Source organism: Suncus etruscus, chromosome X (assembly GCF_024139225.1).
Source record: "Suncus etruscus isolate mSunEtr1 chromosome X, mSunEtr1.pri.cur, whole genome shotgun sequence".
Lineage (NCBI taxonomy): Eukaryota > Metazoa > Chordata > Mammalia > Eulipotyphla > Soricidae > Suncus > Suncus etruscus.
In genome coordinates, this window is record NC_064868.1 from 94,471,475 (window position 1) to 94,485,493 (window position 14,019).

Here is a 14,019-nt window from a genome sequence, read left to right on the forward strand (position 1 = left end):
AGCACACCCTCATGCCCCATTGGCTGAGAATCCCTGAAAGGGCCTCCCCTAGCCAAAACCCGGCCAGTCTACTCGCCAACTGCTGTTTCAGTTAGATCAACCAGTCTGGCTTTCTGAGGTGTTCTGAGTATCCCAGCCTACTCTTGAGACCCACTTCCCCCACTTCTGTCTCTGGAACCCTTTTAGGGGTTGGTTTGTTTCTTGTTTTTGGGCCACACCCAGTGGTGCTCAGGGACTATTCCTGATTTTTTCATTCCTGATTCTTTGCTCAAAGATCACTTCTGGCAGGCTCAGAGGATCATATGGGGTGCAGGGGATAGAACCCCAGTCAGCTGTGCGCCAGGCTAGCACCCTCCCCTGCTGTCTATAGTTCTGGCCCAACTCCTCCAAGTGCCTGTGGTGGGCTAGGTAGGTGTGGATACTTGGTAAAGCCAAGTCCATCTTACTCTTCTGTACATAGTGGAGCTCACATTGATGCAAAAATGTTCTTGGGCCCAGAAGAGGTGCTGTGGGTGACTTGCCAAAGCCAGAGTGTCCCAGGGTAGGCAGTGGCTAAGGAGACAAGCCAAGGCAGATAGATAGGATACTGGTAGTTTGGTGTGGGGGGAGCAGGCTGGGCCTCATTGTTTGAAGACCAAATTTCTGTTGGGGATCAAAAGAGACAGGAATAAAGGCAATGATAGACAGAGGGGTTCATAGTGAGGGGGTACAGGGCAGACACACAACTGAAAGGAGAGAGGACACTTTCCATTTGACTCTGTATTTGTTTTGGCACCTGGAGAAAAGGTCTAGCCGCCTGTGAAGCTGGAGTCAGTGCCCTGTCAGTCCCAAACTGCACAGCAACTGGCCTGGCTGCACCTCAGCCTGGGTGAAATTCTTATTTGTTTGTTTGGATTTTGGGCCACACCCAGTGGTGCTCAGGGGCTACTCCTAAATCTACTCAGGGATTGCTCACAGACATGCCCTGGGGACTTTGTGGACCAAAATCGGGGCCTCACACATTAGGCAAATGCTCAGCCACAGAGTGGTTGCTTCAAAGCTCATCATACTCAGTTTTATTCCAACCTGCTTCTATTGGTAGGCTAGGGGGGCTCCCAGTGGTGCTCAGGAGGTGGGGGAGTCCTTCCTGGCCACTGAATGCCAGGACTCAAAAGATGTGACAAATGGGGCTAAGCTGCTCTGCTTGAATTTGGGGTGTGCTTCCTCCTCTGGCCAGTTGCCTTCCCTTGGGGCTTGGAGCATGAACAGACCTGGCTGGTTCCCAGACCAGATGGGTGCAGAGGCGCTGGGCCCAGGTGTGCAGCATTGTAGGTGGTGCCTGTCCCCACCAGGCGGGTGACACTTCCAGTTGCTCTGCAGTTGTCATGGCAATGCCGGGGCCCAGAATAACTGAGACAGTGACAGCAAAAAAACGGGGGGCCTCCACAGTTGCATGTAGACCAGGCAGCTGCAAGGAACACCCCAGCAGGCCCAGGCCCTGCAAAACCACAAGCCACCTGGCTCAACCCCACAGAAACAAGTCTTTCAGCACAGGCCCTGCAGCTGGCCCTGCAGGAAAGCATTGGGCTCTAAAGGCCCTCACAGATCAGCACCTGCCTGAACTACCATTCCCAAAATGCTCTGTAGCTATGTGTATAATTGGCAGGTAGGCAGCTGGGTACCACTTCCTGGCGAGGGGCTTTGGTGTATCTTAAGGCCACCTGCGCTGTCAGCCCAGGGCCTGTGGGACAGTGGCACAGGTGCCATCTGGAGTTCACTTTGCTCTGCCCCAGTTTCCTTTCCTTTCTGGAGAGCCTAGAACAGATGCCCCCCACAGGAGCTGCCTCCTGCTCCCCTGCCAGGACTGCCCAGGGCCTCCTGCACCAACTCTAAAGCAGAAGAAATCGTGGTTACAGCTGGGCCAGGGTGTGGGAACCCCCCTGGAAGAGACAGAGAAGAGAAGCTGGGTACGAAAGACCACTTGGGGATGCAGCAATGGTACAGCAAATAAAGAAGGTTGTTTGGCACACAACTGACATGGGTTCGATCCCTGGCATCCTATATGGTCCCCTGAACACCTGAGTGCAGAGCTAGGAGTAAGCCCTGAGCCCCCGCTAGGTGCAGCCCCCCCAAACAACCACTACCAACTTCTTGGTACTGTACCTTGTTCCTGAAGGTGTGGCAGAGAGAGGCAGGAGAGAAGCTGGGAAGCAGCACCAAGTTTAGAACTCGTAAAACTAGGGCCAGGGAACTGGGTAAGGATAGGGCACATATGAGAATGATGCCCAGAACCCCAGGTTCTAACCCTGACCCATATACTGTATATATGTCAGAGACTTATGTTCTAGCCCTGCAGAACCTAATCCCCTGGTCCCAACTGGGTATGGGCCATAAAATTAAAAAAAAATCAAGATGAGGGGCCAGTGGTAGGGTGTTTGCCCTACAAGTGGCCTACCCAGGATGGATTCAGGTTCAATCCCCAGCATCCCACATGGTCTCCAGAGCCTGCCAGGAGTGATTTCTTTCTTTTTTTTTTGGTTTTTGGGCTACACCCAGCGTTGCTCAGGGGTTACTCCTGGCTGTCTGCTCAGAAATAGCTCCTGGCAGGCACGGGGGACCATATGGGACACCGGGATTCGAACCAACCACCTTTGGTCCTAGATCGGCCGCTTGCAAGGCAAATGCCGCTGTGCTATCTCTCCGGGCCCTCTTTTTTTTTTTAATATGAAACGCTTCACGAATTTGCATGTCATCCTTGCGCAGGGGCCATGCTAATCTTCTCTGTATCATTCCAATTTTAGTATATGTGCTGCAAAGCAAGCACCCCAGGAGTGATTTCTAAGCACAGAGCCAGGAGAAACCCTGAGCACTGCCAGGTGTGGCCCCAAACCATAAATAAATGTTTTAAAAAATCAAGATGAGAAAAGGGGGGAGCTGTGAAACACTGGCCTTGTACACATCTGCCCTGAGATTGTACCCTGGCACCCCATATGGTCACCCAAGCCTTGCCAGGAGTGATCACTGAGTGTAGAGCCAGGAGAAGACCCTGTAGTACCTTTGGGTAGGATCCCCAGTCCCATCTCCCAAATGAAAAGATAAACCCCACAACTTCTGTATATTTGTGGGTTCTCTGGCACCCATTTGGGAATGTCCAAGGTGCTTTGGTGCCAACTGTAACCCTGTCCTTTATCTTCCTTTCTATCTCCTCCAGTTCATTCACTAGACTGTGTACATCATGCCATTGCCAATAGTGAGCTAGTCAAAGGCCACCTTTTATGGGGGAATCATATCCTGTGGTGCTCAGGGTTTACTCCTGGCTCAGGGGACCATATGGGATGCCAGAGATTGAACCTGAGTTAGCAGTGTGCAAGGCAAGTGACCTACTGACTGGCCGTGCTATTGCTGTAGCCCCTAAACATTTGCTGCTTATGTTGGTGTTTAGACCAACACTCAGCACTATTCTACTCAGGGAATGCTACAAGGCACAAGAGATGAAGCAGTTAATCCTTGTACTCTCCAGTTCTTTTTTTATATAGGTTTTTTGGTTTGGAGGCCACACCCAGTGGTGCTCAAGCCTACTCCTAGCTCTGTGCTCAGGGGCTTGGGGGACCATATGGGGAGCATGGATTGAACCTGGATCAGCAGTGTGCAAGGCAAGTACCTCACCTGCTATACTCTCATTTTTTATCACACTTGCCAGCACTTAGGGGTTACACTTGGCTCTGCACTCAGAAATTGCTCCTGGCAGGCTTGGGGGACCATATGGGATGCCAGGATCGGCTGTGTGCAAGGCAAATGCCCTACCACTGTGCTATTTCTCTGGCCCACTTTATTTCATTCTTACTTGTTTTGGGGCTACACCAGCAGTGCTCAGAGTACCAGAGTACCATGTGGTGTCAGGGAAGAAACCCTAGGCCCACTGTGTTGGACTCTCTGGTCTTGCCCATGAGTCTTTGGTAACCCTCTGTCCAGAGCTATTGGCATGGTGCCCAGGGTAGGAATGCAGGAGAGATACACCCTAGTGGGCATGGGAACCTACCAGGCTGATCCTCCCCCAAAGGTTCAGGAGCAAAAGGGATGTCATCATGTTAGCTTCACAGGACAGGGCCCACAGGACACAGCACCATGAGTCATACTAAGCATGAACCCGGGAACTGCCAGATGGACTATGCAGGACTCAGCAGAACACATGCCTTCCAGTGCCAGGCCCTGGGTTCCATGCCTGGAAGATGCTGCATGTCAGCTGCAACACTGCAAAAATAACAAAAACCAACTGAGGACCATCTCATCTGGGGAGGCGTGGGGTCTGACCTGGGTCTGAGCTGGGTTGACTCTGTGGCAGGGTTAGCACTTGGGCGCCAACAAGAGGCCATATCCAGAAGGAGGCTGGGATCCTTGTGAAGAGCCCAGGTGGCCAGGAGACTTGGCAATCCCAAGGTCCTGAGTGTGGTCCCTAGTGTCGCGTGCTTGTGGCCAGCTTGATGCTGGTGGCTGTGCTGCTCCAGGGATGTGTGAGCCCTGGCGTCAAGGACGTGGCCCCAGCCAGCACACAGGAGACAAGCACCTCTCAGGATGACAGACACAGGAGGGAAGACAGAAGCGCTGAAGCAGACAATGAACAGCCCAGGCTCAGGGGGACACTCCAGGCACACTGTCTGGCTTCCTTCCTGGGAAGACTGGAAGACTGAGAGGCAGTCCGAGGGGTAATGGGCACTGCGACCTCTACTGGGCAGAAGGTCTCATGGCAAGGACCAACTATGACTGGCGGTCTTGGTGGCAGAGTTTGGGCCAGAGGAGTGGCAACTAGTGGCTGGCCTGCCCAGTGCCCAAGAATGATGCTGGTGGGAAGAGGGGGGCATTTCCAGACTCAGTACTTTTGGGGTGGGCAGTGACGAAGCCCTACACTGCCATCAGCAATATCAGGCAGCTAGTAGACCAGGGCAGAAGGCCAGCACATCTGATCGCTGAGTTGCGTAGTGCCTGGTGCCCGCCAGATTGCTGTGTGGCAACACTCTGGCTCCTCCAACTAATAGCCATTAATGGGGAAAAAAACCAAGACTGTGTCCATGAGACAGAAGGATCTGAAACAATCTGGTACCCAGAAAACAAGTGGCAAGCTGGTCTTCCACATAACCATTCTGTGATTGTGTGATGGGCAAGACGTAAGTGGCAGTAGTCTGCAAACCCATCCCTACAGATACTGGCAAGGACAGAATGGAACAGGTCACAGTATGAATCTAGCAAACCCCTGGCTTCATGGTAAGACCAAGCACAGTGGACAGAGCAGGGCCATTAGCAGATCCCTCACTGAGATCCTGCTTCTGCTCCAGCACTGTGGGGCCCTGGATCGATCCAAAGACAGGTGTGGCCCCAAATCAACCAACCAGACAAGAAAAGCAGCTGGAAAACAATGAGCAAATTAACCCAAAATTAGTTGGCTTAAATATTGATGAAAGAAAGGAAACAAATAATGCAGACAATACAATGCTTTGAAATGATTAACGCAATGACTAAACTTTTTTTTTTTTTGGTTTTTGGGCCACACCCAGTGATGCTCAGGGATTACTCCTGGCTGTCTGCTCAGAAATAGCTCCTGGCAGGCATGGGGGACCATATGGGACACTGGGATTCGAACCAACCACCTTTGGTCCTGGATTGGCTGCTTGCAAGACAAACGCCACTGTGCTATCTCTCCAGGCCCACAGGTTTCTTTTTTGTTTGTTTTTGGTTTTTGGGCCACACCCGGTGATGCTCAGGGATTACTCCTGGCTGTCTGCTCAGAAATAGCTCCTGGCAGGCACGGGAGACCATATGGGACACCGGGATTCGAACCAACCACCTTTGGTCCTGGATCGGCTGCTTGCAAGGCAAACGCCGCTGTGCCATCTCTCCGGGCCCGCAATGACTAAACTTCTATCTTGACTGATTCAGAAAAAAGACACAAATAGGCAGAAGGAGGACTAAAGGCAGGTTATTAGTATAGAACTAGAGACACAGGAAAGAAGTTGGGAGGCAGCTACTCCCTTACACCATGGCCCTGAAAGTGACTGATGCACATGGAGCAGAAGCAGCGGCTGAAGTTAATACTGGGCCAGGGGATACAACAGTGGGACCAGGCTGGCTAGCCTTGTCAGCATGTGGTTACTAGGCTGGTCCCCAGAACTGCTATTTGCCAAGTGTCATCCCAGTAGTACTGCCTGTGGGATCCCTGGCTTCACTTGAATTGTGTGATTAGGGGCCAGAGAGAAAACATGGAGGTAGGGCATTTGCCTTGCATGCAGAAGGATGGTGGTTCAAATCCTGGCATCCCATATGGTTTCCCTGAGCCTACCAGGAGAGATTTCTGAGCATAGAGCCAGGAGTGGCCCCTGAGCACTGCTGGATGTGAACCAAATACCGAAAAAAAAAGAAAATGTATGATAGGGGCTAGAGTGAGTATAGTAGGGAGGGGCCCTGCCTTGCAAATAATTGACTAGGGTTCAATCTCTGGCATATATTTTTTTATTTTTTATTTTTATTTATTTTTTGGTTTTTGGGCCACACCCGTTTGATGCTCAGGGGTTACTCCTGGCTATGCGCTCAGAAATCGCCCCTGGCTTGGGGGGGCCATATGTGACTCCGGGGGATCGAACCGCTGTTCGTCCTATACTAGCGCTTGCAAGGCAGACACCTTACCTCTAGTGCCACCTTCCCAGCCCCTTTTATTTTGTTTTTATCTCTGGCATATCTTATAGTTCCCTGAGGCAGCCAGGAGTACCGTATTTTCCAGTGTATAAGATGACCCCCTACTTTTCCTATTAAGATAGAGGGTTTGGGCTATATTTGCATATTAGACTACCTCTCTTTTAATGCACACTGTTGTCTTAATATAAAGAGTCCTAGAGTTGGTGTGGATGATGAGGCCTTTCTGGGTTCAACCTGGCTCCCAAGCCCCTATGGTCTAGCAGGCACACCAAATGGAAATTAAAAAATGTAAGGGGCTGGGCCTGGAGAGATAGCACAGCGACGTTTGCCTTGCAAGCAGCCGATCCAGGACCAAAGGTGGTTGGTTCGAATCCCGGTGTCCCATATGGTCCCTCGTGCCTGCAAGGAGCTATTTCTGAGCAGACAGCCTGGAGTAACCCCTGAGCAATGCCGGGTGTGGCCCAAAAACCAAAAAAAAATGTAAGGGGCTGGAGCAATAGCACAGCAGTAGGGTGTTTGCCTTGTACACAGCCAATCTAAGACAGACCTTGGTTCGATCCTGGTGTCCCATATGGTCCCTCAAGCCAGGAGCGATTTCTGAGCACATAGCCAGGAATAATTCCTGAGCATCACAGGGTGTGGCCCAAAAAGCAATAATAATAATAATAATAATAATAATAATAATAATAATAATAATAATAATAATAATATAAACGTGAAAAAGAGTAGAACCCTCAAAGGTTAACAGTTATGTTTAATAAAGCTAGACTTTGGAGTGCCAACAATCATTTACATTTGTCATTTGTAGTGACTGTGATTTTTTAATTGTTATCTACATTGAGAGCAGGGAGAGGGGGCTCCTCCAAGAGCAACTGGCTGGGGTGCAGTGATTAATAGGACAGCTAGAGGGAGTCAGAGCGCCTCCTCTATGCCCCATAAAAGCTGAACAGAGGACTGAGCACTGGAAAGCTGCATACCAGAGATGACATCTGAGGGCTGGATGGAATGCAGCGCTTGGTAACTCAGCTCCTCTGTGTGCCCTGAAAGATGAATCAGGACAAGCAGAGGACTGAATGATGATGCCTGGCAGCTGGATGGGATGCAGCGGTAAGAGAAGGGGGGTGAATCACTCGTCCCTGAAGCTGGAGTAAGTTTCAACATGCCGTATATCTGTGTATAAGACAACCCCTGACTTTTTTTTTTGGGGGGGGGGGAACAACCCCTGACTTTTAAGAAGTTTTTCATGGGTTAAAAAGTCATCCTATATGCTGGAAATACAGTAATTCCTGAGTGTAAAGCCAGGAGTTAAGCTCTGAGCACCACTGAGTGTGGCCCCAAAACAAAATAAAACAAAAAACAAAACAAAACAAAAGTGTGTGAACAATGCTACCCATAACAGCTAGGGTGTGGCCCTGGTCAGCACCAGCTCAGCAATGAAAGGGAAGTGAAGGAGAAAAAGAAACTTAAATGGTTCTGCCAAACTTTCCTGCTGAGCAGTCCACGGCCTGTGGTCTCATAGGGGACTTCATTCAAACACAAGAGGCGGAGGACACGAGCAAGGGCACCTGCTGAAATAGGGCCTGAGGCAACGCCCCCTTACCTGGATGGGGACAGTTCTATTAGTGACTGAGTCTGAAAATAGTGAGGAGAGGAAAGCATCATCCCCCCCCCCCCCCGCAAAACCATCAAACTGTTTCACACAGGAAACTGATGTGATTTGTCACATTGACAGAGGCCATGACAGTCCTTTAGCAGTGTGTTGATCTCAATCAGGCCCAGAGGGCCACATGTGATGTTCCCACTCAGCACTTGGCAGTGCTGGAAAGCCAGAAAGATATCTAGAAGGCCGATCCATCCCATTGGAAGGAATGGGTCTGCCACTGGGAACTGGGACATGCCACAGTGTGGACCAAACCCAACTAGAGTCAAGACCACAGAAGCCCACTGAGACGGACAGTTAGAAAGGCCATTCAGCTAGTTCACAGAATAGTGCACCCACCTGGCATGCATGAGGCCCCAAGTCCAACCCCCAGCACCTCAAGCAAAAAGCCAGACTAGCAAGTCAAGAAGACTTACCCATGTACTGGTGAGCGGCCCTGCGGCTAGTGCGTGGGGCAGCTTCCTAAAAAGGCAACCAGCCATGAGGATTTGGGGGTTGGGGGCCTGGTGTTTTGGTTGGACAGTGGAGTGGGCTGCGTGCAGGCTTGGCATGCGGGGACCACAGAGTCCAACCCCAGCCCTCCAAGTGCAACCCTAATCACAGAGCTAGGAGTAGCCCTCAACCCCCACCCCCATGATGCAAGATTCTGGGAAAGCTTCAAGCTGCCAACAGACACCATGAGTCGAACCAGAGGTAGGGGCGTAAGTGTTTATTCCTCCCGACAACTGGGCCAGCCCTACACCAGGCTCTGTGGGCACCACCAGGCTGTCAGAGGTTCATTTCCTGAAAATGCTCCCCACCAGCCCACCTGTTCCTTTTGGTTTCCTCATGGGTTGCCCACCTTGTGGGGCGCTGTCCCTCTGTTGGCATCAGTGCTGGGCTGGCGGCTGGGGAGCCCACCTGGTCCAATGAAGGTACACTGCGGCACTCTGGGGATTCTCGAACTTTCGCATCTTGCCAGGACACTGGCATGTCATACCTCACTTCTTCAAGTGATCGGCTGCAGAAAGGCTGGGCAGAACCTAACTGGGGTTCTCAGTGCTCACCAGGCCCCTCCCAACTCCCCAAATGGGACTGTGCATGTCCCCAGCAGGGTTTGGAGCAGCTGCCTTGGGTGGGTCCCCAGGTTGGCACATGCTCCATGAGAACTTTGACTTCTGGGTCTGGGGCCCAAGCAAAAGGTCAGCTGTGGAACTCATCACTCTCCTCAGGCCACTGGCTGCCTGGGGTGGACGGCAGGGAGCTGGCCGAGAGCAGCTGCAGGCTGTCCAGGATGCCACCCTCGTATAGGGCTAGCTTGTGCAGCATCTTTTGCCGGGCTGGGTTGATGATGATCTGGGGTGGCTGGGAGGATGTGGAGCTGCCTGGAAGGGACCCTGTGGGAGGAGGGGCTCTGAATTTGGGGCATGGACTTTGCAGCCTCCTAGCCTACCCCACTTGTACTTTATTTCCTGCTTCCAGGAAGCGGGTGCCCGGCCACCCAGCAGCCAGGTGGCTCTAGGTCCTCTTCCAAGACCAGACCAGTGGCCTGCCCAAGAATGTGGCCTTGAACTTCCTCAGGCCAGCAGAGCCCAGCTCCCGCCTCCCAGAGCTGGGGTGGGGTGAACGGGGAGAGATGCCAAAGGCTCTAGCTACCTTCCACAGCTTTCATGGTGCCCCCTTGCATCCAGCTGTCAGGCCCTGTGGGGGTTGGGGTGCCCAGGGCTACTCGTGGAGCAGGGCTGCCTGGGGTGTGGCTGGGGCTCAAGTGCCAGGAGTGCAGGGCTGCAGACAGGGGGCCTATGCTGGCCTCACTCTCCTCACTCTCCTCTGGCTGGTTGGAGCCTCTGTGGAGTGGCACTGGGGCCAGCGAGAGCTTGGCCGGATTCTGCCACAGGTTGGCACTGCTCAGGGCACTGCCAGCAGTTGACTCATAGGAGTCCTCCTGTGGAGAAGGGGGGCTGCGGATGGCAGGCTCAGGCTCCAGTGACAGGCCTGCCAGTGTGGCCTGCAGCGTCTCCAGCTGCTCGTACACCTTCAAAGAGAAAGTTCCAGTGCTCCAGGGGTGCTGTGCGATATTTGGGGGGGGGGGAACCAGGAAGATGAGGGCCCCGTGGGAAGGGTCCTTGCCAGGCAAGCGGCCAATCCATCCTGGTATTCCATGTGGTCATAAGCCTAACAGGAGTAACCTGGAACACCACTGGATGTGGTAAAACAGCAAAAAATAGACCCCCAGAGGACCCTGCTGCTAACAGTGGGGTATGGTGGCTCCAGTAGGATCAAATGTCCCAGAGGGTTACCTGGGTCATGGGAGGCCTCCTCTTGGCTCGGCGGTGCAGGCAGTAGCAGGCCAGCTGGCCAAGTGCTAGGCCCAGCTCAGGCGGGCATGGCCCAGGCCTGTGGTCCACGTGTTTATTGTAGATCCGGGAGGCGACGGATACGGCCCAGGCTTCCACAGCTGTGCTCACCTGCACTGTATTCAGGGGACTGGAGAGGGCCAAGCTGGCCTCCTCGGCCTCCTCCGCAACTAGGTCTTTCTGCGGGACAGAGCCGGAGTGTGGCCCTGAGGTGCCGGGCATCTTGCCATCCACCCCCACTGGCTTCATGTCCGAGTCTCTGCCTCGGGCTCAAGTGAGTGTCTGCCATGGGCCAGGGCTGGTGCAGGGCCCACAAGCACAGGGGCTCATGGGAAGTCCAGAGCCCAGAGCACTGGTGGAGGAAGTTGGGGAGGTCCAGTGGGCTCCCCAGAAGGCAGCCTGAATCCACCAGCACCAGCCCGCCCACCTTGGAGGCTCACCAGGTATTTGGCACTGTTGCCCTGCATCCTCACAGCCCGCTGGCCAGACAGCGACTCCAGCAGCACCTGCACAGATGCTGGCATGACAGAGGCCCGGGGCCAGCTGGGCACGGTGTCCCTCCCGCCAGTCGGCTCACCACGCCAAAGCTGAAGGTGTCAGTGTCCACGGTCAGGCGGCCAGTCTTCACATAGTCCTCAGGCAGGTAGGCTAGGGTGCCGCGGATGGAGCGTGTGCGGGCCACAGTGCTGCTCTGGCTTGGGTTGGCTGTGGCAAAGCGGCTGAGGCGGGCCAGGCCGAAGTCCCCCAGCTTGGGCCTCAGACTCTCATCCAGGAGGACATTGGAACTGGGTAAAGGAAGTCAGTGGTATTAACGTGTCCAGCACCGATGGGCAGCCATTTCTGGAGACCCCATGCTCACCTTTTGATGTCACCATGGATGAGGCTGGGCTGGTCCTGGTGCAGAAACTGAATGGCGCGGGCGGTGCCTACCAGGATGCACAGGCGCTGGGGCCACGAGAGAGGGGGCCAGGCCCGGATTTGCTGCAGCAGAGGGAGCCAAGGGACACCGGGTCATGTGAGGGGCAGACTGGGGTTCCCGGAGTGCCTTCCTTCTGGGGGGTGCTCCCCCCAGTAGGGGTGCTCAGCCCATGAGCATGAAGTCTGCGGCTAGTACCTGGCCGTGGAGCCGGTCCTCCAGGGAGCCACTGGACAGAAAGCCATACACCAGGCAGTACAAGCCACTCTGGGCACAGTAACCAGCAAAGTCCACAATGTTGGGGTGACGAAACCTGTTTTGAAACGCGGGGTCTCAGTGTTCCAGTCCTTGGCACATAGCCCATGGAGTAGGGGTACTGAGGCTCACCGTGACAGTTGCTCCACCTCGGTCAGAAAGCTCTGTTTCACTGCACTCCACTCCAAGTCCGCCTCCTATACCCCCAGAGTGAGGGGAGCAGTGAGGCTCTGTAGCCGGGCCCCCTCGCTGGGAGCCCCGTGCCCCATGCTGCCGCACCCACCTCCTTCAGCCTCTTCACGGCATAAACCGTGTTCCGCAGCACGGCCCGGTACACGCACCCGAAGCCGCCCTCCCCAATCTTCATCTCGTCTGCAAAGTTGAGAGTGCCCTGGAAGATCTCGTGGACAGGCCAGCAGAAGGGGAAGGGCTGGACCCCTGGCAGGAGCGAGTCAGGCTTCTCCAGGCTGGGCTGTCCGGAGAGACCCCAGAACCAGTTTAGCTAGGGGGCCCCAGGGATTCCTGCTCATCTTTGACCAGCCAAGGGGCAATGTCCACCTACCTGGTGGGACGGAAAGACAGCAGGCAGCGATGAGGGCGCTGGACTGGGGTCAGGGGTAGGGCTAGACTCTTGCCCAGAGTGGGTGTGGGGGTCTGTAAAAGATTCAAAGAGACAGTGAGGGGCACAGGAACAGGCCTGCAGTGCCCCCACCTAGGCCTTTGCCCTTACCTGGGGAGAAGGTGCAGGTGGGCGACAACAGCTCTTTCTGGCTGGGAGTCTCTGCCAGGCTGACCTGGCTGCTGGATATGGGGGCTGTGGAGCTGGTCGGCAGCAACACAGTTGGAGGGTGCCCTGGGGCAGCAGGAGAGGGAGGGTGAGGCAGGGAGGGTGGGCATCCCTGGTGGGTGGGCAGTCCCTTCTCCCGCCCCTGTGCTGAGCTCCACTCACAAGCCGTGAGGATGTCCCGCGCGCGCAGCAGCTGCAGATGCGTGAGGATGCGCAGAAGGTCGGCCACGCGGGCGTTGCGATTAATCCAGGGCCACAGGACACTGGCCGTGCGCCGGTCCGAGCGCTCGCAAAGGCGCAGCTCCGTCTGGTCGCGCACGATCAGGGAGGCTGCGGGGTGGGGGGCCGTTAGACCTGGTGCGGCTGCGAGACCCCCTCCCCCTCCCCCCAGTCCGTCCCGTCGCGCGGCCCGGTTGCCACCCACCGAACTGGCACCAATCGGCGGGCTCCAGGGCGTCCATCACTTTGTAGAAGCGGCACATGACCCAAGGCGGCACCTCGTACAAGAAGTGCTGGGCGCTGGGGGCATCCGGCGTCCCCGGGTCCAGGCCCCCAGCCATGGCCGCTGCCGCCGCCGGGCCGGGGCCTCTCGGGGCCTGTCGGGGCCGCCTGGGGCCGCGACTCTGACTCACTTCCCCTTTGGGCTGGCCGCATGCGACGCCCGGTGCGGCGGAAGGGGCGGTGCCCGCACCCGGGGCTGCCGCGTTCGGTCACACGGGGGCGCCGCTATCCTGTCTGCGCCGTCCAGGAGGCGGTGCGCAGCTCTCTTGCCTGCATGCACGGCCTGTCGCCGCTGGACGCCTCTGGACGCAGCTGGACGCCAGGACCCGCCCAGGCCTCGGCGGAGTTCTGGGGCCTCCGTGGGCGGCTCGGCTTGGTTCGTCGTCATACAGGCGGCACATCGGGGCGCCAGAACCAAACCAACAGCCCTTTGGGGGGTCACACCTCAGGCTGGTATTGTTCCTCCCTCCCAATATGGGTCAGAATCCTGGCTGCGCTCCTTCCCCAGGACAGTCAGTGCCAGGCCTGGCTCACCCTTGAGCTTTGTGGGCATCTTCCTGCTCCCACCCTGCAGCTCTTGATAGTCACTCTCACCTGTAGGAAGGTGCTGGATCGCAGCTGGCTTCCAGGACACCCCTAAACCCACTTTTTGAAGCAGTGGTCTTCCCAGTGGAGTCATGAGGAGCTCCAGTTCCCAAGCATTTTTTTATTACTAATATAAAGCTGTTTATTTTTTTTAGCTACACACAGCAGTGCTCAAGGATTCCTCCTGGCTCTGTCTTCAGGGATCGTCCTCAGGGATCGCTCCTGGCAAGGCTAGGCTCAGGGTACCATAAAGGATGTTTGGGATCGAACACAGCATGGTCTGTGTGCAAGGCAAATGCTCTATCCCGCTATACTA

General features: G+C 55.1%; 1 protein-coding gene and 1 non-coding gene across 2 annotated transcripts; both read right to left on the bottom strand.

The window, feature by feature from the left end:
• Positions 1-2,697: 2,697 nt before the first annotated feature.
• LOC126000177 (U6 spliceosomal RNA) lies at positions 2,698-2,803 on the bottom strand. Its single transcript, XR_007492539.1, has one exon. It is a non-coding gene; the product is annotated as a U6 spliceosomal RNA (small nuclear RNA).
• Positions 2,804-9,017: 6,214 nt separating this feature from the next.
• Positions 9,018-13,220, bottom strand: IRAK1 (interleukin 1 receptor associated kinase 1). Its single transcript, XM_049767426.1, has 13 exons — positions 13,042-13,220; positions 12,780-12,947; positions 12,561-12,683; positions 12,393-12,484; positions 12,114-12,302; positions 11,963-12,027; positions 11,774-11,888; positions 11,519-11,640; positions 11,237-11,444; positions 11,100-11,165; positions 10,603-10,839; positions 9,959-10,337; positions 9,018-9,699 (listed from the first exon to the last, which is right to left on the bottom strand). Exons 1-13 carry the CDS (start codon positions 13,175-13,177, stop codon positions 9,506-9,508), a joined length of 2,094 nt encoding a protein of 697 aa, XP_049623383.1. The 5' UTR covers positions 13,178-13,220; the 3' UTR covers positions 9,018-9,505.
• Positions 13,221-14,019: the final 799 nt, after the last annotated feature.